Source organism: Anser anser (assembly GCF_964211835.1).
Source record: "Anser anser genome assembly, chromosome: 2".
Taxonomy (NCBI): Eukaryota; Metazoa; Chordata; class Aves; order Anseriformes; family Anatidae; genus Anser; species Anser anser.
The window spans coordinates 44,633,010-44,656,561 of NC_139721.1; the positions used below are offsets into that span (position 1 = coordinate 44,633,010).

The 23,552-nt window shown below is 44.7% G+C and overlaps 1 protein-coding gene across 6 annotated transcripts in view; it reads right to left on the bottom strand.

The window, feature by feature from the left end:
* Positions 1 to 23,552, bottom strand: part of MAPRE2 (microtubule associated protein RP/EB family member 2) — a 100,308-nt gene that overhangs the window by 37,292 nt on the left and 39,464 nt on the right. For 3 of the 6 annotated variants that reach the window (XM_083823438.1, XM_083823434.1, XM_083823436.1), the window contains exon 3: positions 3,611 to 3,738. In XM_083823438.1, coding sequence (XP_083679564.1) covers positions 3,611 to 3,731 — 121 coding nt within the window. In that variant the 5' untranslated portion in view covers positions 3,732 to 3,738. Of the gene's footprint in view, positions 1 to 3,610; positions 3,739 to 21,933; positions 22,209 to 23,552 lie in introns of those variants that run through there. The other 3 variants (XM_083823437.1, XM_083823435.1, XM_083823439.1) reach the window with 3 other exon arrangements.

Sequence of the window (23,552 nt, forward strand, 5' to 3'; positions counted from 1 at the left end):
AATGCACACTATGCCTTAAATTATAAATATGGATCATAACCTTCATTTCCAGGCTAACAATCTTCCATGAAGCCAAGCCCAGAGACCAAAACTGACAAAATGACACACCTAAAGCTTAAGGAAATGTTTTACTGAGAGATGCTTGGGGAGATTGTCCCTCTTGTGTTGTCAAAACTAAATTACCAGAGGAGCTGCACACTAACTGTAGGCTCTCTGGTGCTGCATCCATCCATAACCTGGCCTTTTTGGCACATCACAACTACAGCAGGCATTCAGAAAGCTCAGGGGACACTACACGTTGCTCGGCCTAGTTAGCAAGGACAAACACAAGGCTCATGAAGAATACAAACGCTTTATGACTAATCCAGCCTCTTCTTTTGCCACCTCTCATCCTAGCTCTGCTCCTGTGACTGGCAGTCGGGGAACAGGCTGGTACTTCCCCTGCACACATACTATCCAAGCTGTTTCACACCGGGGCAATGAGGAAAAATAAGAAGGGCCGACTGTCTCTTCTTTATTATGAACTATCAGGTTAAGCTCTAGGTATGCCTTTCAGCTCTGAATAAAGTCCTCAGCAAAGGCAGAGTGTCACATTATTCCTTACTGCTCAAGCTTGGGTTGACCAAAATTATCGCTAGGCTGGCTGCAAAATGTAGGCACATGCGAGGTCTCACAGACAGGTGCTAAAGATGACTGTACAGCGCATATAGATGGCTCATGCCTCCTAAAAGTAAAGCCTCTGAGCTCTACATCCAGACTTAGCACCCTCGACCCCCCCGCCCCACTTTGCGGTCTTGCATTTATCTTTTTCTGGCCTTTCGATTGCTCCTTGTTAGCAAAAATGAACAAAACCTGAATAGTCATATCACAGCATGACAAACCTTAATGCTTTTTTTTTTTCTTAAAAGTGGGTTATAAAAATTCAGTTGCAGTGGCTCTGAAGTTCACCATTAATGCTGTGAAACGCTTCACAGTGTTACAGAGGTTCCCACATATTCCTTCTCTTTGAAGTCCCTGAGAAATGCTCATGTTTTACGGAAACTAACGTTAAGCTGGATGAAGGCTGCCAACACTTTAAGGAGCATCAGCCAGAGGAATGCCAGGAAGAATGAATTAGTTCGGCTGCTCCCAGGCTCTGGTCCACGCTGTGCCTGCTGGTGCTCTGCTAGCTAGCTGGCCAGTCGCTTCTGCTACTGCTCCTCTTAGCTTCCGTCTTGCTAGGAAGCTACACTCCTTGCTACACTAGGAGTACACTGAAACTATCCGTGTGTGAAATAAATCACTCAGTTTACATGGTCAACTAAATTAAGTAGAGACAGATTCCCAAATTCTCTCTCTCCCCACTCCCTGCAAAGATGTCCTGCATCAGCACGTGAGAAACCAACTGCAGTCTCAGGTGGAAAGGATATCTGTCAGTAGGACTGCTGGATCATCGCAGACACCAAAGCATACTAGAGTTTAGCAGAGTTCAGCAATGCAGAGATGAAAGTGCTCTGTACCACAGAAGGCACTGTGCTAGCAGGGGAGAATACTTCTTCAGATAAGGAGATATTAAAGCCCATTTGGCGACTGTACCAAACATCAACCTGAAAGTAAGAATACATGCGTATCTGGACTATCAAACCAAATGGTGAAATTCAAGTTTACAGGTTTGACCCACTAGGATATGAACATCACATAAGCATCAAGTAACAACAGCAATTAATGCAAACCAGGAAGTTCTAAAGGAAGAAAAAATTTAATTTTACGCAGGATGGAGTAAGAGCTCTTAATGAAACAACCTTTTTTCAGTCCTTCCCTTGAGGAATGCCCTAAAATCCTCACTAGAGGTCACAGAAACAGTTGTATAAGAAGCTGTGCAATGAAATGGGACAGTGCTTTTGTGACAGTTTCCATGTTTTTCTCCTGCCTGCCCAGCCCTGCTGAAGTCTATCTCAATCTGGCTCTTAAGCATCTTTAACTTGTATTCTGCATAATCAGACTTCCTTTAGGTTACCTCTTTTTTTTTTTTTTTTAAGCCCACACACATTTAACTTGATGGAGAATTCACTTCAAAAGCTTCCTTTCAGCTACTTAAGAGCACATAAATAGCTATGGAGGAACAAGTCAATAACATGGCTAGTGTACTTCCTGTTTCAAACAATGGCAAACGTGGGGTATTTTAGGATGAAAATGTCCCTTTTCTTCTATCTTTCCATCTCCTCATATATATATATATATATATACACACATACCCCTATATAAACACACACGTGTGCACATACCCATGCGTATATTTCCTCTGTGTGTAATTGACAAAAAGAAAATACATTGACTAACTTCCGGACCCGTAAATATAACAACGGCTAAGTACAACATTTCAGTTCCAAGCTTAGTAACTGTCAGAAAGGTTATTTCCCATGTTCTGTGTCTTTAGTTACTCATTTTATATCAGTTACTTGCACGCACTTTACCCTGCACTTCTTCAGCCTTGGTTTCATAGTCATTGTGCAATTTCAGCATGCAAGACTGATTCTGCAGATGAGATTTTAAAAAATAATTAAACAATATGCTACAAGGATGTCATCATCTAATGATTTTCTGAACCTTTCAGGGAATATCTATGAGACTGAAATTTTACCCAGAATGGTAGGTAAATTCACATTTGAATATAAGACCCTATTTATGCATTTCAACCGGACCACTAAATAGTGGAAATGTGGTAATGTGGTTTCAGTTCTATGTACTTAGAGCATTGTCTTCTTAAGTAAGATATTCCCAGCATGTCATTTGCCTGGAAGTAGCAATCTAGCTAGATCTCCTCCAACACAAACATCTTCAAATTTAAAAATCACAGCAGGAAATCAGAAAGAATCACTCCCCAGGGGCATCTGTACTCTCAGTAAAACATCAGCCTTTCTCTGTGTCATTTCTAGTCATCAGCTAGTTACAGACCCTGTTGTTTAACATGCATCTTGTAATTTCCACTCTGATTAACCAAACTGGCCAAAGTATTCAAACCATTACTCTTTTTTTTAGCATTCATTACTGAATTTATTTACAAGAGTTCAGTTACATTTAAAGAGAAACAGGCAGATTTTCTTAGCAAACTTTGAAAGCACCTTACAGCAGTTAAATGTTGATTTCCTCAAACTTATGTTTTTCTTTTCAGTCATACACGTGATCATCTGCAAACACCAGCAGGGTTTCAGGACCCTTACCTGGAAGAAACAGGTTCTGGAGAACTTCCCTCACTTGGGTTTTCAGTAATCTATGTCACTTTTTAGTTATGTCCACTCTACGTTTGAAAAGTTACCACCCTAGTAGCTTTAAAACACATTAAAAAAGTCTTATCACTGTATTCTTTTCTTACTCAGTCAACCTTTTTGTTACTTCTATGCATCTCCTGCTACATTCGTCCTGTTCACCTCCACATTTGCTATGCTTTCTCACGGCACCTTATCTTTCCATGATTAACATGCACACAAAAACTTTTCCTTTGTACATACATTAGTCTCTTTTCACAGAGTAACTGCTTTATGTCAAAGCTAAAAGTGATCTATTTTCAACAAATCAGGCTTTTAAAGTGGTTTTTAAATAAACATTTGTAGAGCATGCAATACTTTCTTACCTGAACACAGTTGTTCGACTTTTGTGTAGTTTAAAGCTAGTATATCATTAACCCATGCGATGATGTCATGTCTGCTCATAGTCTCTTGGGTTATAGAGGTAGAGTACACGTTGACCGCCATTCCCCAGCTAAGAAGAAAAAGGACAGAAAAGTATGTTTGACATTTTGATAATTGTTTTCTGGATACAATGAATTCAGACTTCTTATTCAAAGAAACAAGGAAAAGTTCCATCAGCGCAGAACCTTCTCTCCTTTACTGAGAAAGGTTTATTTTTGATGCTTTGACAATATATGACACTGTGTCCTCTTATACTCTATGAGTGCATTTCTCTTGATGTCATTGTGAACTTAAATAACTCACAAATGTACAGTATTCTCCTTAAAGCCAATAAAGGAGGAACAAAAAGAGTCAAACATAGCCTAAAGATATAAAGACGAAATCAGAAACCTGGGATTTCTCAATGCCGTGCTGTACAAATACAGTGATTTGACACCTCTGCCTTAGTTTTTGCTACTGCACGATGATCCAGTTTCCCAAATCTGCATTTAATTTTCAGATAACTTCTAGAAAATGTTCTACTTGCTCAAATACCTATTTCTGACTGGGATAGGACCTTTTGGATGATTAATTCAGTACCTAACAGTCACAGAGTTAACACCACAGAGAGAATCTGTTTTAAAATCCTACCAACCTCTATCCTGAAAGTAACTCAGACTTGCAACCCCAACTGAATGTTTGGAGAGCTGTTTCAGAGCTTGATTTCTCTAAATCTTTACAATCATTTCCTGTCAGCTTAAACCCATTTGTTCTTCTGCCAGCATTATCCTCCAGCTCTAATGGCTTTTCGTCCCCAGAGCTGATTTTATAACATGTTACAGACTGCAATCAGAGCCTGTCCCAATGCCCAGGTAGGTTAGATTAAACAAATCAATTTTTCAAGTCTCTTGCAAAGTCAGATCTTCATTTGCTGGTCATGCCAGCAGTGATTCTCCGGCACAGCTGAGCAGAATTCCACAACGTTCAGACAACATTTCAAGACCTTGGAAAAGGGCCCTTTGCTGAGTATCTGCATAGTCGCATCATTTCAAACATTTTCACCTTAAATACATCTCTCCAGTTAATTAAGGTCCTTTTCTGCAAGTAGTTCTAATTCATTGTAGCATTTATCATCAGTCCCCAAGTGCATCTTACTGAATTTTATTTCCTATCATTCTACACTAGCCATATCTTTCTGTTGCAAGACATTGCTCAGAGAAAAGATGTGCGTATTCATGTTTATCTCGTCAATACTTTCGAAGAGCTGAGCCAAGAACATTCATAAATACAGTAAATAACATTCCCAAGACTAATCCAGGAAGTTCACTAATAACAAGCCACGTATGACATGTCTCAGAAATGATCAAATAGCCAACAAACTTGCAATATTATTCTTGAAAAGAAATGGTTTGCCGAGGACTCTACACCTTTGCCTCTAGTGACATCCCGTAGCTCACACTTCACTGGCTGGCTCTGGTGCTAGCCCTGCTGACCCCGCTGCAGACCTCAACCTTCTTTCTCAGTGAAAGAGAGCAGGACCTCCTCTGTGGGATCGGAGAGTTGCACAGATTATTTCCTCTGAGATTTTGCAAAGATATAACTGTTTGAAGCTTGATAAACAATTTTGCAGACAACACCAAGAGGTTAACTCCATCTATTTTTAAGTATGCTGGAGCAACCTCAGAAAGTGTACAAAAAAGAAAAACAGAACAAAAAACACAAGAAAACAGCAGCATAAAATTTGACTCAGTAACATTTAAGTGTATAATTATATATAGCATTAAAGAACGAGATGACAAAATTCCTAATATAGGTAACTTTCTACAAAACAGATTTTTACAGGCACAGAAGGTTGTTCAAATTGTCTGCATCTGCATGTCAAAGAGATCCAAATCCCCTATAATTTGCCTTAGAAAGGGGGTGGGGGTGGGAAACAGGCCAGTAAGAGACAACAGGCTCCAAAAATTCATGCTCTGATAGTCAGGGTATGACATAGCCAGCAGTGCCAGGAATTCACTCAGAACCAGGCTGCCCCTCGACCCACTTCTGTTCTGAAGTATGGAAGAAACCTGACTACCCTCAGCCTTCCTGCGGGCTCCTGGACACCACAACCGGTTGTACCAACAGCGCTGAACTCACTGTGACACTCAGCAAAGGCTGTTTTCTTGGCACACATTAAGTGCTTGGACTGAACTGAGAGCTAGGAACAAAGTTTTAGAAACAGGGAGTGCTTTTTTATTCCTCAAACTACATCGTGGCTCATCGTGAAAGCTTAGCCTCAACATCGGGATGGAAGAGGGACTGAACAGGCAAACAGCATCTTTGTTACTAATGCCATCTGAAGGTTAAAACATCATTTAAAACATGTTTTTCACTATTATTTTCAGCCTCTTTGTATAGATAAGAAACTAACAAAGATACTAACACTGTCACTACTAAACCGACATGTTTAATATTGTTTATAAAATCCGTTCAAGTAACAACTTAGTAGCGAATTTAACATTCACTTAAGATTCAGAATAGTGAGTTTGATATCAAACCAACAGTTTAATAGGGAACAATCCACCTACTCTAAAGAAGCCAAAGATGCTTAGAAGATAGCATTTGAAATAAAGCTACGCTGGTTTTGTAATTGTCATTATAGCTCACCCAAATTTTCATTGGCCTCTTTAGGCCAGGCAGAAGTCAGAACAAGCATGGGCTGCCGGCAGTGAAAGCAGCAAGGCTATCCTGTGAAACAGATCAAGAAATGCACATGCAGGAAGGAAGCAGAAATTCCCTCATCGTACTCTTCCAAAAGCAACTGCGGAGAGAAATGCCTGTCTTGCTGCAAGTGACAGGAAGGCAAACAAGCTCCCTGCCACACGGGATGGAGGGCTCCACGTCAGGAAACGGTGAGTAAGTGAACAAATGTGGCTTTTATCATGTTACTCTGAAGGGTATCTGTAATATCACTTATGCTGTGCTCACAAATGAAAGGAATTATTATGATCTGTGGGTCAAATAAAAGCTCAGGCTATTTGTTAGAGACAACAGCTTTACATTTATATACACAGGTACGCATGAGTGGGTATCAACACAATTTTAAAGTAAGCAAAATGAATCAGAATTTCTGTTTAACAAGCCAGTAACATGCCATTGCCTTTATTCACAGCAACCTGCTAACATCTGTCTGAATGTCCCATGGCTGCATCTGCTGGAAGAGGCCACCACGTCCCTGGCTGTTTTGTCCCCCACCCTTCTCCAGCCACGACTTAAACAAACACCACTAGGAAAGGTTTCCTTTACGGAACGCACGCTCTAATTCGGTGCTCAGATACACACATATCCTGTTTGCCACACAGCCAGACCTTCAAAAAAGAAAAAAAATAGAAAAACAAAGGCAGAAGAGCTGCCATACACGGTGATGGACAAAAATCCCGGTGCTTGAAATCCGCAGCTGGGGCCAGGCTTTTCGCGGTGACTCAGTGCCCTGTGTGCTGAGCTATGCTGAAAACTCTGCTCGAGCTTGGGAGCAGCGACGAACATCTGTAATGTGACGCACGAGGACAGCTGGGCAGGTGGAGACCCACAGCCCTGCGGACAGCCAAGTAGCGAACAAGTTGTTTGTACGTCCTAAAACGCTGCTTCTTCCGAATACATTATTTATGTTTTCGGCTGTTAGGCTTTCCCTTGTTTACACTGAAGGCTCTCAAGCATAAGGCTGTGATGAGGCTTACACAAGCCTTAAAACTGCGTCTACCTCACTGAAACCTTTAAGCTTCCACCTTCCACGCAGATGCCTGGCAATCCTGCAGTAACCAACAGCAGGCTGGGGCCAGCTCATCGCATCCCCTGCTTCAGAGCACGCAGGTAGAGGTCAGAAACCTCTAGCTGTTACAGTGCTGCATAACCACAGAGGATTCTCCCTTTTTTTTTTTTATACTTAAAAGAAACTGAAATTAAAATCCTCAGTAAGAACGGACAAGCCATAAGAGAGTGTTTGCATACTCCAGGCCATTTCGGAAAAAACACTTTTATGCTTGCGTGCCTAACCACCATAAACCTGAGCTCATAGGATTAGTTAGGTGCTGAAAATCATGTATATGCTTAAGTAGTTTCCTGAATCAGAAGGGCACAGGCTCAGCTTGTGCAAAGGCAACCATTACACCCTACGGAGGGTTCATATTTTAAGGCATTACATGCAGCACACGGCATCCAGCTACGGATAACTGCAGGTGTTACAAGGTGTTACCCAGCTGTGCTTAAGGACAGCTTTGCAAGAGGCACATTTACTCCGCTTGTCAGAGGGGAGGAACTACCAGGTGTTGACAGCAGGAGCTGTCTTATGCCAACCCAGTAAGAATGGCGAGACTGGAAGGACTACAGCAGGGACTCTATCTCTACAGTAAATACCGATCACCTCCGAGCCCACCTGGCTTTCCTGTTTTGTGTGATTAGGCAAGGTACGATGAGAAGTTTTTGAAGACAATAGCAAGCCTGTGTGACAGCTCAAAGAGGAGCCCTCTAGAAGCTGGTGCCTGATAGCACCAGGATGGGTAGATACTCCGAGCAGAACAAAAGCTCTCACAACAAAACCTGCTGAAGCAGAAAATACAGCAGAAAATACAACAGGCGAGGATGCGGCTAAAAGCGACTGCCCGAGCTTCTGATGGAAAGGCTTTTGAGGTGAAAGCTGCTGCGAAACAAGGATCCCTGAAGGAAGAAACCTGCGAGCCTCAGTAGCCACATCGCTGCAGAAGGAAAATTCATCCTTTAATATAATCCTGAAATGGCAGCTGATTTGCAGCCAGGCCTTGTACACACCTTGAATATTCACTGCCTACAGCCATAATCATCAGCAGGCAATTATGCTCAAGGTTGTCTTTACTGTAAGGAGTCTCGAGGACAGAAAAACAACACAAAGGCACAGCACCATTTTACCAATTCTTACTCTCCCTTTTGACTTATGCTGTACTCCTGCAGCACATTCAATGGCCATGACCAGCTCCCTCAAATCAGAACAGTAACTGAGCTGCAGTTGGTAGCAATCAACATAAAGGCTCTGTCTAGTCGGAAACTCAAACAGTTAAAGATTAATCACAATGAAGTTCTGCCACAGAATAAAAGGAAAATAATCCTCTAGATGTAAGATCAGGGGAAATTCACAGCCTTCAAAATACTGAACGTCAAATCCCTTGTGCTCTGTCCCCATGTTACTAGATAGACCTGACATGTTAAATGTATTTTATAATCCAGGGATTTCATTCACCTCTGAATGTGATTTTAGCTTCACAACATACATCATATTTGAAGACCTGAAATGATTTGTGAAGCATGATACAGAGTCTAGACAAGACTGAAGCAATCCATGTACATTTCAATTGCTTGAACCTTGCAGTATTACCATTTGACACAGTAAACAGAGCATATTTTGCATTGTTCTCATTGCAGTTCCCTGTTTAAATGCAAGTGAGGTTAGAGTACAAAGATTTACTCTGATTGGATTAGTGCATTATCATCATTTTTAAAGTTTTGTTCTTTTAAGTTAGAGGCTGTCTGCAAAGGCTGGGATCTTCTGACCTGCATAAAGGTTATGACGGGTCTCAAGAACTGGTTTAGACCCAAATCTGAAAAACTCTTATAAAGACCGGTGGTAATTGTGTTTTGTGGTACATATGGCCTTAGAAAATGTAAAAAGAAACCCCAAACCCATATTATCTGGGAGGCAGAAAACCATTGGTTCTTTTCCAGACATTCAGTTCCCCCAAATCTGAAAAACACAAAAGTACTCAAACAATATACACGATTTGAGCCAAAACCTCTGAGATGGCCCAATAACTGGCAGTCCATTACACTGCCTACTGCTTGCTTTTTGCAAAATAATTTTAAGTTTATTCACTAAACAGTTATGAAATTAGGATAGTCAAACAAAAAGCACAGTTTGAGTTTCAAGAAAATAACTTTCGTGCTTAGAATATTTTAGGGCACCTGAGGAGGACAAGCTACATTCACAGACTCACTTGAAATATTTTTATTATTATTTTTGATCTGTGAGTCATATTTTCATAGCATAAACAATGTTTTTTTTCCTCTGACTGCCTTCATCCCTTCACTCCTCCTGGTGCCACTGAAACTGTATGGCAGTATAAAATGTAATGTCGCGTCTCCACATAAATACTAAAACTCGCCCCCCCCCCCCCCCCCGGATTTGCCTTGGCATCCAGAACTACAATACAATATTAACAATTAATTACAAGATATCTTAACTTTGGCTGGAAATATTTGCACATCCTGGTAGGCTCCCTATCAGTTTTGATGCGCAAATGAACCCTAACCAGAACAAACGTCTTCTTGCCAAAGGGCAGGCAGAGAGCAGCAGCTCACACCGCGCGGAAGTGGCCGCCCCCCCCCAAAGGTGGGCTCCCCCAGTTACAAACACAGCCCAGCGCTGCACCTGAGCCGGCACTTGTTATCGTGGGGGTGAGAGGATGCACGAATTCCAGTATGAAATCATGCTACTGCAAATTAAGACGACATTTTATTAATGGCGAACCACGAAAACCTTTGAAGTGGGCTGAATGGGAGGAACATAAGCGTGGCAAGGCGGCGATGTTAAAAAAAAAATACGACTGCTTTTTCTTACAGTTATTACCCTCCCCCGCAAGGCTTTCAACTCGGAGATCTTAAGCTTGAATTGCTCCTCTGATGCCCCGAAGGCAGACATTCAACCTGTACAGTTTTCACAACAGGCACTGGTAGCTAGTCTGTGTTTCACCATAGATGCTGGGATTGTGGGGAAGGAAAATTGATTCAGAGAAAAATTGTTCTCAGACTTGTGTTATATAATAAGCCCAAGCCAATTAGAAACACCTACCTTATAGTATACAGAAGATGTATGATCATTTTGTTACTAGAAAACCTTGGAAAAACTGATGAGGAAACAAACATTTAATCCGTGAAACAAAGTCTCAATTCACCAAGACAAACGTGGGAGTTTTAGTTCTCCTTGTATTTTTATCTCCTACAGAAAATAACAGATTACTAAGCGTACACTGCTGATCACAACATAGCTAGAGGATTTCTAAGAGATGTAACACAACATAAAGGTAACAGCAGTGCTGAAGATGCTCACTGTGATGGAGAAAGGATTTGCAGATGCCTCCGAAGGCATAACAGATGAACCTTCTACCTTTCTGCTCCCACTGGATGGCGGGTGGGTAGTTATAGCTTCAGACGGTAGATCTCAAGTGCTTGAGAAAATGCAGATTTACTGGAAAACAGCGACAGCAGCTGAGGAGAGCTTGTCCTTAAACCCACTGCCCACAGCACCTGAGCTGTGGGGCACAATGATGGGGACAGGCCAAGCAGTCACACCAGGGAAACATTCCCCTGACAAGGAAGGGGCAAAAATCATCACACAGCACGATTAAGGAAAAACAATACCCTTGGAAATATCTCACAGGCACCCAGCTTGCCAGGCACCTGAGGCATGAATTTGGAGAAGCCCGGTAGCAGCAGCCCCGCTGCAGCACCCGCTGCCGCCTCGTGACGTTTCCGCCTTCTAAGTCCCGAAAACAGCGTGGGCAGGCTGGGGAGCTTCAGCAGGGACGGGATCCAACTAGCTAGTGAGATGAAGTCACCAAATTAATTTAGCATTGACCTATCCAGAGCTTTGCTGCCCCCCCCCCCCCCGATGCAGATACACTGGGAGGCGAAGGGCTGGAGCAACACGTCAATGCACTCCGAGCGCAGCGTCACGACAAAGGGGGTTTTGTAACACCCCGCAGCCCTCCTCGCGGGGGCACAGCAGCCCCCAGGACCCCACTCGTGGCTGTGATGCAGCAGCACAGGGCTGGGAAGAGGGGAGATGGGATTAAACAGGGGGAACGCAGTGGCTCAATGCTAGCAGGCAGCTTGCTAGCAGGACGCTTCATGCAGCCCGCTTGCAAGGCGTGGGGAGCACCGGGTGTTGTCTCACGGGATGGGTGCTGCGGTGGCTCAGGAGATGGACTACGACATGTCTTTTCTGCTCTCCCCCTCTGCAACACCACGCAGAGGACAAGGACCTTGCCACACATTGGCTCTTCTCTCCTGCACAACAACCAAATGCAGACGCGCACCGTTTTTACGCCCCTTTTCTTCTAACCCGACACACGCACGTTACGCACGGGAACGGTGCCCTTTGCACGGAGCCTTCCGAGCAGGCACCGTGAAGGTGCACAGCACTGCACCTGGGGAAGGAGCAGTGGCACAGCCGCTGCCTGTGCAAGCATCCCGGGGCACACAGGGAAGGGTGCCAGGGCAGAGCCCACGGGACAGAGCCAGGCAGGCGGCCAGCCCCAGCCCCAGCCCCAGCTCCTGCCTGAGAGACCGTGGCAGAAAGGTGACGACACGGAGCTGGGCTACGGGACAACGTTTATTTTAAGCTACCTTCGCCCCGCAGTTGTAAACAAGCATGTGACAACAGATGAAGGAACACGCAGCCGTGCTGGCTGCTTTCGCCCATGCATCACTCCCTAAAACGCGTCTCTGTATTTCTGTAACATAAAACATTAAGCTCCAGCATGGTTGAGCAGGGTTGCCGCTGCTATCGCAGCTCGGCTGCCATTTGGGGCTCAAGGGACAAGCAGCAGGCTTTCTGCTGGCTGTGCAGGGCACCCCACGGGCAGACTTGCACATTAAGACTGCCTTTTACTGAGCTCCACGTCCAGCCTCTCTCTCTCCTCCCTCAGCCACAGAAGCAAGCAAGACTAGAAATAAAAAAATCTGAGCTTTGACATCTCAGTTTGTTGAATTAGGCCCAAATAAAGACCCCTGTCTTCGGCTCTCACAAACTCCCCACAGAGCATTATTAATATTAGAAGGTTTCCAGTGTTAGCATTTCAGCCACGGCACTTAATTTTTGTTTTGGACACCAACTTAACTTGACCTCTTCCCTCATTTTCATGACTTAATACTGTAACAGCCAAGGAGATGCTCTAAAATTACTCTGGTACGCAAAATATTACTAGCAAATGACTTGTACTTAAGAATTAATCCTACTAAGGACTACCTAAGATAGGACTGAACTTCTAACTGCTATTGCTTAACTGCTAAATTAATTTTAGAGCAACTAGAACTAGAATTTGCTAATCTTTCGTGGAGTAAGTTGCCCTTTATGAACACGTTAGCTCAACCATCTGTGATTTATGTAATTTTAATGTATTATTCTTGCTGTGTGCCAGTAACCACAAACTTACTTTACCTTTGTTGCACTACCAATGCAAGTGTTGAAGTTTCCAGCACAAAGTAAAGCTTCCCCCAAACACATTTTTTCAGCCATGTTGTTCTTTGAAGGTCTGTAAAGACAGTGTTTTCTTTTGGTTTTCAATTTTAAAGATCTCCTGCTGATCTAAAGTGGGAAATTCCCAAAGTTTTGTTTTCCCCAATCTTCTTTAGATGGTGCTTACTGCTTTGATGCAGCTGGAATGGTAAGAACAGAATAACTGGCAGTTACAGCAATCTTTATCTGTGAGCCCCAGCAAAGCCTCGTACCTTAAGCTAAGAGAAGCATAGATGTCCTGTTTAATAGGATTTGGCTTCCTTTCATGGAATATCTTGAGGTCAATTCCTAAGTATATTGCCTCCAGCTGGCAAACGGTGACATTAGCAAGTTCAACTCCCACAGTAAACAAGACAGAAAGCGTTTATTGCTTGAATTACCTTCAACTACATACAACTGCAGTTAAGAAGTTAATAACCTGTGCTGCAATGTGAATATTTAGATTCTTCAGCCCTCTCAGTGTTGGCGTACGTGATGGGACAGGACAGTTCTGCACCCCTCCCTGTAAACGCAAGTCAAACTAAGCACACATCTGACACAGCTTGGGAGCTGTGCCTACAGCCAAACGTTCCCCACAGATTAAACTTATAAATAATGTTAATATTTTCTGCATGAAAAAATATACAAGTCATTAAAAACAGAGGGAGCAATTTATCAGCTCTTAACTTCAAAACATAATCCTTAATTGCAATGTACATAATTAGTTGTATGACACAGCAGAACTATCCTTCTGCTCCACTGTACGTCAACGAAATTTTGGTCATCCCTGGGTACTAAATTGCAGAAGTAGCTCCCAGCGACTTACAGAAGGCAACACAAAGTAATTAATGCACTGCAGCAGCAGCATCAGCAATACAGCTTTGGCAGGAAATAAGCTAAAAAGCAGTTGAACTGAGGTTGCACGCATACATTTTTCTTTGCCATTTGGCACCTTTGGTCATATGATGGTTTCACCTTGGTGGTAGTACTAAATTTGTCCTCCTATGATTTTCTTTTCACTGTTAGAGCCCCGGATTTCATCACTTCCTTTTGTGTGCTGCATTTTGAACTCACGGGCTGTTTATGCCTGTTAGAGTAACAGAATAGGATTCATAAAGTGATCTGTAACGTGATTTAGGCAGGCAGGGAGCTACGGAGGTCATCCACTCCAAATTCCTGGTCACAGTAGAGCCAACAGGAGAAGTCTGCAGATGGCCCAATCTAGCCAAGTGCTAAGTATCTCCAAGGACAGGCACCCCCCAACCTCTCTGGGCACCCTCTTCCAGTGTTAGACCATCCACACTGTGAAAACTTGTCTCCTGCTATCTTAAGAAATGCCCACTGTTACAGCTGCTGACTGCCCTTGCCTCTCATCCTCTTCCTGTGCACCTCAGAATCTGTATCTTGTATAGCTTTGAAACATTAATGCGGGCAAGGAGTGACAAAGACCCCAAATAATAATTCAGTAAAATATAATTAACCCCATTCTGCATAAACAGGTTTTCAACAGGGCAGCTGTTTACATGTGAATGCTGTCCTTTTAGGAAAATTTATCTCCTTTATTCAACCAATTATCATTTCACTGCCTCCACGCTCTCAGCACTCTTGCACACGATAGTCTTTCTGTATATGAAAGCTCCCAAGGGACTTTCATATCACTGTTATGTACCCCAGTTCCATACGCTTACTCTCAGATTCTATAGTTATTTCCATAAGCTATGATTTGTCTAACACTGAATCCATAAGTAAAGCAAATGCACATTCTACTTCAAGTATTTCAGTGCTTCCTATTCACGGTATTACTGGACTAGCTCTACAGAGATTAACCTTAAGAAGTGAAGCATAACAACCATGTAAAATTTGCCTAAAAGGTATTTTCATCCCCCCCAAAATTGTTTAATACATATTGCCAGCGAGCCCTTCTGAGAATCAACACCGCATTCCAGAGTGACAAGCAAGAATTTGCATTCAAGTGCATCTCTGAATAATTGCAGCTGTTTGGGTAGAAAATTTGTGCGGTACCAAGGAACCCTGTTGTAGAGAGGCTATTCACTCAAGTTACCCCTAAAAGATAAATCTGAAGTCCCCAGATGATCTCTCTGGCTACCCCACGGTTCCAAGAAACATAACATTGAAAACTAAACCTCTGAAACAATACACACAACCACGTGGAAAAACAGGAACACACGCCGTCAGCTTCACATGGTATTATTACAGCAAAATAAGCTACTCCTTTATAATCTGCCATGCTGGAGAATAAGGGTCCTCATTTTGCACACAGAAGAAATCCTAACCAAATCTCAAACTGAGAATTCCTCAGTTTGCATAGCTTGTTTAAATATTGTTTCAGACCACTCTTAGGTTTCAGTTTCAATTCACAAGAGCTCACTGCAGTGCTGCTGGCCTTGCCCCTCCACCCATAGGCTCCATCTTCCATCACCTCACCCAAATTTCAGTCCCCTCCATCCCTCAGCCAACACAAGCAAGTGACGCAAGACAGCCTTACACGAGGCCAGAACATCAAGATGGCATATTCCTCTCCATGCAGAGCAATTTGGCACAGTTGTAGGATTTCCTACGGAAGCTACATCCTTAAGTCTCTACTTACTGTTTAATGTTTACATTTCCTGTTTGGATAGCACAGAAAAAAAGCCACCAGATTTAATACAAAAGCACAATTCAATAAGCACAGGGCTCTACGCAAAACAAGAAATCATTTAACCACAGATAAGCCAAGCCATTTAATGGAAGTGCTTTCAGTACATGGAGCCTTCTCTATCAAATATTTAATAATTTAGTGTACCATCAGAAATTTAGACAAGTTTTTGTCAAAAAAAAGGACAGGCAGATTTTCATTTTGATTTACATGCATTAGCATGAAGACAACAGAATTGTGTTAAAAATAAAAACACCACTGCTTTAAAAAACCTGAGGACTTAAAAGCACTTTCAGTAAACTTTTATAGCTGATATTCCCCTTCCCTCCCCATGTAATTATAATGAAACAATACGATGGAGATGCTTTATTGGTGAGTCAGGCAGCGGGGACGTGAGCATGGCAAGACTCGAGCAGCTATTCAGCGTTACGCTAACGCCATCCCCGGAAGAAACACGGATGTTTTCCATTTACTTTTCTGTGGTACTGATACTGGAAGCAAGCGATCAGCACCGCTAACCAGAGATCGGGATTCAGGGAGGGGGCAGGACCCAAGAGCTCTCACACGCTGCCCCAGTGCGGCGTGACTTACTGCTGTCACCGCCGCTACTCCACGCTACGGCCTTCATGCCATCCCGTGCAGTGGTTTGTGTGATTGAGAACAGATGTGGCGAGGCCACTCGTTTTCAATTATCAAACAAAGGCTGAAAAGTTGCATCTCCGAATGAAAAGCTGGCACTTGCTTGATCTTCTTCCTTACCCAGCCTCTGCTATAATTATCTTTGGGCACGAGGAAGGAGAAAAGACTGTCAAATTAACTGACCTCCCCCCAACCCCAAGCCCCAGAACCAAAACCTCTGAAGATATTTTTAAAAAGTCACTCATTCAAACGCCAGGGCTTGAAACGTAGGCCTACTACACTTGCTTTTTTCTTCTTACTGCCTCCCAAAACAAGTCTTTCTGTCTCAGGTGGTTACTCCAGGTATTCCACATGGGAGACTATTCCTGTAGCCCAGCCTGCAGTGAGGTGCTTGCATCTCCCTTGCAGGAGCCATGCACACAGCGAAGGAGAAACTCAAAGAAATAGGTTTAATCGGGCTCTCCTGGTCCACAGCCCTGCTTCCAAATCACCTTGCCTTCACAATGCGGCATTTTTAGTGCCTGTTTCCCCAGGAGGCTCGACTGAGGAAGCCAGGCAGAAGCCAAAATGTCTGCTTCCAAAAATGACAGCGTCAAGCTCGGTTCTCTCCTATCTTAAATTTGCTCCTGTTTTTGTTAGCACGCTAGAAACACATTGCTGTTGCTATGCAACTCAAAAAGGTAGTTTAAAAAAAACCCCAAAGCACACAAACAACATCCCCCACGCGCAACAAAACCAGAGGCCAGCCTCCCACCTCCAGGATGTCTCAAACCCACAGCGCCCGGGTGCAACTCAGCTGCTCTCAGACCTCTCCGGTGAGAGGGCCCGGGCACAAGCCGAGAAGATGGCACCGTCTGAGGGCTAGTCTCACTTCCTGACACAGACTGGGCTGTCTGTGAAGTGCTGTCTGTTTGCTTTCCTTCCCCACCCCCTCCATAAAGCTGCCTCTCAGCCCCAGTCTTAACAAACGATAACCTCATCCACCAGATACCATGAAAATATTTCCTTTAAGGAAAGTCTAAATCCAGGTCAAAAGAGGTAGCCCAATAATGCCAGGCACAGAACGTCTAGGCTTCAAACCACTGATGCAGTACTGAGCAGTCATCCTCGTGGCCTCTGCTACATCTCCACGCACTCACAGGTGAATCCCAGCTACCTTGAAGCCATTTCACCCCGTGCTTTCTGAGAGCTGGACCTGTCCAGCTGCAGACACTCACCAAAACAGTTCTGCCTGGACGGAGCCCTCCCTAATCACAAAACAAGATTAAAGAAGAGCAGCTGCAGCAGGGACAGGAAGCCAGTCTATGAAAGTGAAAGAAGAGAAACCAGGAGGTACCTCAGCTGGCAGGCAACCAGAGCGCTTTCTGCGTGGTCCCTCTTGCCCTGGCTGCACTTCACCAGGGCTGTCTTCTCCCAGGTAGCTAGCAGCCATCGTGCTGCTTTCCAGGTGCTCCAAAGACAAGGGGTTATCACAAACACCACTTTTAGAAAAGCTCAGGCCAAATTCACAGGGTGTGACTTCTTACAAAGATTTACAATTGCCTTTCTCCTGCTTCCACTGCAATCTAAGGTAAAGCTCTCGTGACCTGCAGCAGTTAGGCCAAAAGCAAACACCTCTGACAACAACATTTGAAGTTACTAATATATTTACTAGCGTTTGCTTTAGTAGCATTTACATTTGCAGAGGATGAAGACAGTCCTGCTCATTGGTATGACAAACAAGACAACAACATGCTGCATTTACTCAGTACCTTTTCCACCATTCGCAGCAAGAAGGGTTTGAGCCTTAAGCTACTATGTTGATAACATCAAATGGTCTTTTTTAAATTCAGAGGAATCATCTGCTTACTGTATCCAAGAGGACCTAGCTTTGGGGCAGCCCCATGGGCAGAACAGGCTCAGTAAGGGTGGCACAGGAGCACGGACCAGTACGGACCAGTCCCACAACAACCTGCCTCCCAATATCCACCAGGAGCTGGGAAGCCACCAGGAGCTGGGAAGGCAGAGACCAGACCAGATTTTGATGTGACATAAATCTTGACTTCCAGCAGGAGTTAGCGGCTCGTGCTGCACTGAAGGACAGCCAGACACACGCTGCAGCACGCCACGGCTTAGTTCACCGCTGGGTGAGGAAATCACCACTTCCACCCAACTTTCATTATCAAGCATAGCACAGTCACATGTCGGCCGCTTAAGAAACAATTTCCAAAAAGACATGACACTTGGGAAAGCCAAATATTTAAGGGATACCATTAGAAACGTACACTGGCAGATAGGAACTTTTTTTCTGTTTTAGTTCCTTTTAGCTTAGCAATTTAAACAAAAATAACAAGGAAACTAGCCTTCTCCCCACCTTTCTTGAAAGTTCTTGAAAGCTCTGGGGACAAAACTAAATATAGCTGGTGTATGAAGGACCAGATCAAACCAATTTTCTAGCAGCACGTAGATAAAAAAGATGTTAGAGGGTACAACAGGTTGTCCCTTTTAAAGGGGAGTGTTTTAGGCTAGGCATGACATTAAAAACCTGAAATATTCCAAGTCTTTTTAAAGCTAGCTGTACAGTACGGTGAGCTGATCAGCCATACAAAATGCCGAGTCCCTGGCAAAAAAAAAAAAGCACTGCAGACATGCCCTGCTTAAAACAAATTCTCCACCCAGATGTTGATTTGGTTTCTCATTGAAATGTTTCAGTCTTCTTTGAACATATAAGTAAAACTATAATTAAATGCAATGCTGTTCTCAGAAATGAGCCCAGATCTATTTTGGCCAACAAAATGACACCTCGGTTCCAACCAAATTGTAAATTTAGTCTCCTGATCTGGAACACACACAACTGACACATGCAAATCCTTCCTCTGGAATAGAAACAGCCTTTTACTAGAGAAATGCTGATTTGGTCCAGTTATTTACTGCAGAAGGTAACATCTCCCTGTGACTCAATTTTATGCCAAAGTGCCTGGTTTCCATTTACCAGCTCAGTGAGGCTGGAGGAGAAACTTAACACCTTGGGCCTGTATGTCCCAGTCTGCAAAATATAATATGTCCTTTGGAAGACTTGTGAAAACTATTTGTGGCTTTGCCTACAGAGCACATGGCTGGAGCTCATGTGGTACAGGTTCAATTCCCCACTGCGTCGTCAACGTGGTGGATAAAAGAGCAATTCCTTTCATCATGTCAGCCTCCTAAGCTGTAAGATGGTACAAGATTTACCTCCTTTTAAGTCTGCTTCAGGAGTGACATAGCAAGCCTCTGGTGGTAGCTAGGTATTTAAAAAAAAAAGCTTTCCTTTTAGGTCTGAGGACATCTAAACTGGTAAACAAATCTATTATGATCAACAAACACTGAATTTGTTTTAAAGTACTTATGGACTAGAGTAGGTCAGAAGAAGTAAAAATGAGGACATATTTCTGATATTACAGGAGAGAGAAGCAAATACTCTCAGGTAATTCCTGAACCCCTACAGAGATGGTAGGCGCAGCTTAGCCGAAGAGCAAAGCTGCAGTACACCAGGGCGCATTGCGAGCGAAGCACTCGTGGATCCGTGCAACTGCCGACCTGATGTCATGCTCCAGGCTGTGCTTAATGACATATTTATTCCATATTTCTAGATACAGATGGAACAAACCAGCCCGACAATCAGAGGCATAGCAAGTTGATGTGTCATGTGGCGAAGTTGTACGGGCTGCTCCCCGCGCCTGCTCCAAAGCCAGCATGGTACCAACAGTCCAGCACGACAGCGGCCAAGTAACGTGGGTCTGAACCTATTAATCTTAAATATAAGATATTTAGGATATTTAGTGACCTCCTGCTTCACCTCAGACTTAGCAAGGCCCAGACTAGCCTAGCTGTTACAGATTTTTACAGAAGTTAACAATGTTATTTTCCAGTATCAAGGAGACGTTTCACTGCAGTTTTCACATATTTTCTTGAAGACTTCCTTTGTGTTATGATTGATACTTAACTTTTCATCTGTAGCCTTAAGTACCACATTAAGGTGAACATAATTCTCACTGCAGGAAGGGGGAACGGACAGATTTGGGTGCCATGACTCCAGGTAAGGGTAGGATTCCACAAGGAAGCAAGAATCTAAACAGGAATCCCTTGTGGAGGGTTTTTTTTTTTTTTTTTCATTTGTGCATTAAAGGTTTACTTCTTTAATGCTTTTAATTGAATTATTTACTTCCCCAAAATAGCACGCAACGTCAGCATTAGCGGTTCTGCATTCCTTTATATTCCTGCAGATGGACAAAAGGATGCAAAGCCCTACAAGTCTCAAAGAACAGGCTTTCCCTTAGAAGAACTAGCCTTTCATTCAGATGCAGAGTAATTCCACGGTTTCTAGAAAATTGGGCAATTGATATAATTATTCCTGTCATCATGTACTTAACACAGCAGTCTCACAAAATGCCTTTTCTAGACATAGCTCAGCGTATGATAAGACAGACAGAAGGACAAGAAACCTGACCCGTTGATGGCTGCAGAAAACTACGTGTTGCAAAAGGATAATGGAGATCCCTATTCAGAGGTTTTCCAGGGAACCCTTCCGAAAGAAAGCAGCAAAAGATAGCCATCGGTAGCATCTATGATTCACGCATCTGTCTTTAGTGGCTGTGGCATGTTAATTCATCTCAAATCAATTGCATATTTCTGCTTAGCTACACGGTGGAAACACAGCTTTCCCCCAAACCAGAGCCTTTGGGCGCTCAGCAGCGATTTAGATAGGGGAAGCGAGGGCTCCATTTTTCCTGCAAGGAGACGCAGGTCCTTACAAAAGCAAAAAAAAAAAAAAAAAGAAACCACGACAGTAACGTGCCATCGCTCCTTTGTGCTGAACGCGTGCGCCGGGGCTTCGCTGACGGAGGCAGGAGCAGCTACGAGGAGAGGGAGGGAGGGATGGATGGACGGGATCCTGCGGCAGCGCCCGGCACACGCCCGGTGCGCTTCTGGGAGCGTCGCACGACCCCACCTGGGTGCGCGGCCCGCGGTGCCAGCAGCAGCAGCCCCGCTACGCCTCGGTGCTGGGAAAGCCGCGGGGACCTTCCCCGTGCTGAGCCACCCGCTCCCGTCGCGATCCAGCCAGCTCCGTGGAAGCGGCATCGCTTCCATTTCCTGCGGCTCCCCGGCGGGGCGCCCAGGGCCGCGCTGCTCCGCAGGGGCACCGCGCGCTGTCAGACAGCCGGGCCCGCCGGGCGGGGGGACGGACGGGACGGGGCTGCCGGACGGCCGCGCTGCTCGCTTTCTCCCTGCCTTTTGCTTTTTTTTAAATTATTATTCTGCTTTTTTTTTTTTTAATTTTTCTCATTTTTTATTTTTCATTATTTTTTTCTTTTTTTTCCCTTTTTCATTTTTTTTTCCTTTTTTCATTTTTCCTTTTTATTTTCCCTTTTTTCCTTTTGTACATTTTCTTTTTTCCTTTTTTTACGTTTTCGTTTTTTTATCTTTTTTTCCTTTTTGATTTTTTTTCCTCATTCCCCCCCCCCCCCCATTTCTAAACGCCCCCCCCTCCCCCGCAGGAACCTCTCCCCACCCTCACAAGGCCAGCCATCCCCCCCTCTCCCCAGTACCGGGGTGTGGGGGGGGTGTTGCCCGCAGCCCGGCCCCGTTCCGCAACGCCCCCCTCCCTTTTTCCTTCCTCCTCCTCCCGCAGCCTCGCCGCAGCCGCCGCCCGTTCTCTCCCCCCCCCCCCCCCCCCCCCCCCGGCTCCGTACCTGTAGGAGCGCTCCCCCCGCACCGTGTGCTTCCTGAAGGGGATGATGGTGCCGTTGTCCTGGATGATGTCGTTGTTGTTCTCGCCATTTGGGGACAGGGCTTGTGTCGGTCCGGGCATTGGCGCTCCCGCGGCTCCGCGCCTCCTCCCCGCCCCGCGCTGCGGCTCTGCCTGCGGAAGGTGCTGGCGGCCCCCGCCTGCCGCCCGCCCGCCCGGACCCGCCCCGCCGCCCGCGTCAGCGCCGCACGTGACCGCCCGCCGCCATGGCAACCGCCCGACTCCGCGCCCCCCCCCCCCCCCCCCCCCGGGGTGTGTGTGTGTGTGTGTATGGGGGGGGGGGGGCGGCCATAACGCCTCCCTCGCGCCGCCCTGCGTGCTGCCAGGCTTCTCGCAGGGCGGCTGCTGGGTGGAAACGATGGGTGCCTCCCAAATACTGCCTGGGGAAGGGCTACGGCCCCCAGGCCTGCTGGCACCCGGCTCTCCCAGCACCGCCACTCGTCTCTTCCGCCCCTGCCACAAAAAGGGTTCCTCGCCCCGCCGGCGTGCTTCCCTCCCCAGGCGGTCACCATCTCCGCACGCTCCCTGGCCCGAAAGGCAGTGCCCTTCCTCGTCTGAAGCCAGCCACAAAGCCAGCCCAGTCACCTCCTCTGAAGCAAGGTCTGAGCCTCGTGGTGGTGAAGCCTCCCCACACATCACAGCCCGACGCGTTTGCCATGTTGTGGAAAAACAAACCAGCAAGCTGCTTGCAAACTGTTTTCCCTAAACACCAAGAACAGCAAGAGCGACTACGGGCACCGTCTATAAACGGCTCGCTATGACCTCAAGGCTGTCAGATGTAAAAGGGCAACAAATATTTGGGCAGATATCCCATCCTCCCCCTTCAAAAAGAGCCCCCAAACCCAACCCTCTTTAAAAAAAATAGTTTTAAAACCATAGATCAAATGAAAGCAACATGAGTGTTTCTAGCGTGTTCTCAGAAGCACGTGCTGATGTTCTATTAAAGCTAAAAAAATTTTTCCTCAAATGAGTTTGACCAGATATATACCTCAGGTTATTATTTTTTTCTGCATGAAAAAGGTGATTCTGCAAGATTTTAACTCACCTTTACCTAGCCTTTCAGACTAAATAACACTGCTGAAAGCTGAGCTTTTGTGATTATCATCATGACATAGATTTTAGATTCACGAAGGAACTGTAAGGTAAGTGCAACCTACACACAGACACCGACTGCCCAGCACTTGGACTGCTGAGAAAGCACTTGGATTTAAATCAGATGTACACATTAACACACATGCACGGAGCAATCTCTAACAAAAGTTAAATTAGTCTGCCGATTTGCCACGGCCCTCTGAACACCGAGACAGGAGGCTTTGTTTATTGTTTCTGCCAGATTTTCCAAGATACTCAGAAAAGGAAAAAATTGCTTTCAGTACCCAACCTATGGACATTTGCAGATGACATACCTTATTGAAAAATGCTCCATTCATCTGGCAACAGTAAACCCAGCCGAGAAAGTTTCCTTTGAGCCTTTTTAAATATAAGCAACAAAATACATTCTACTAAAAGGGCCAACAAGCATCTTAGTAACACTCAGGAGCACGGAGAAGCCAGAAATGCTAC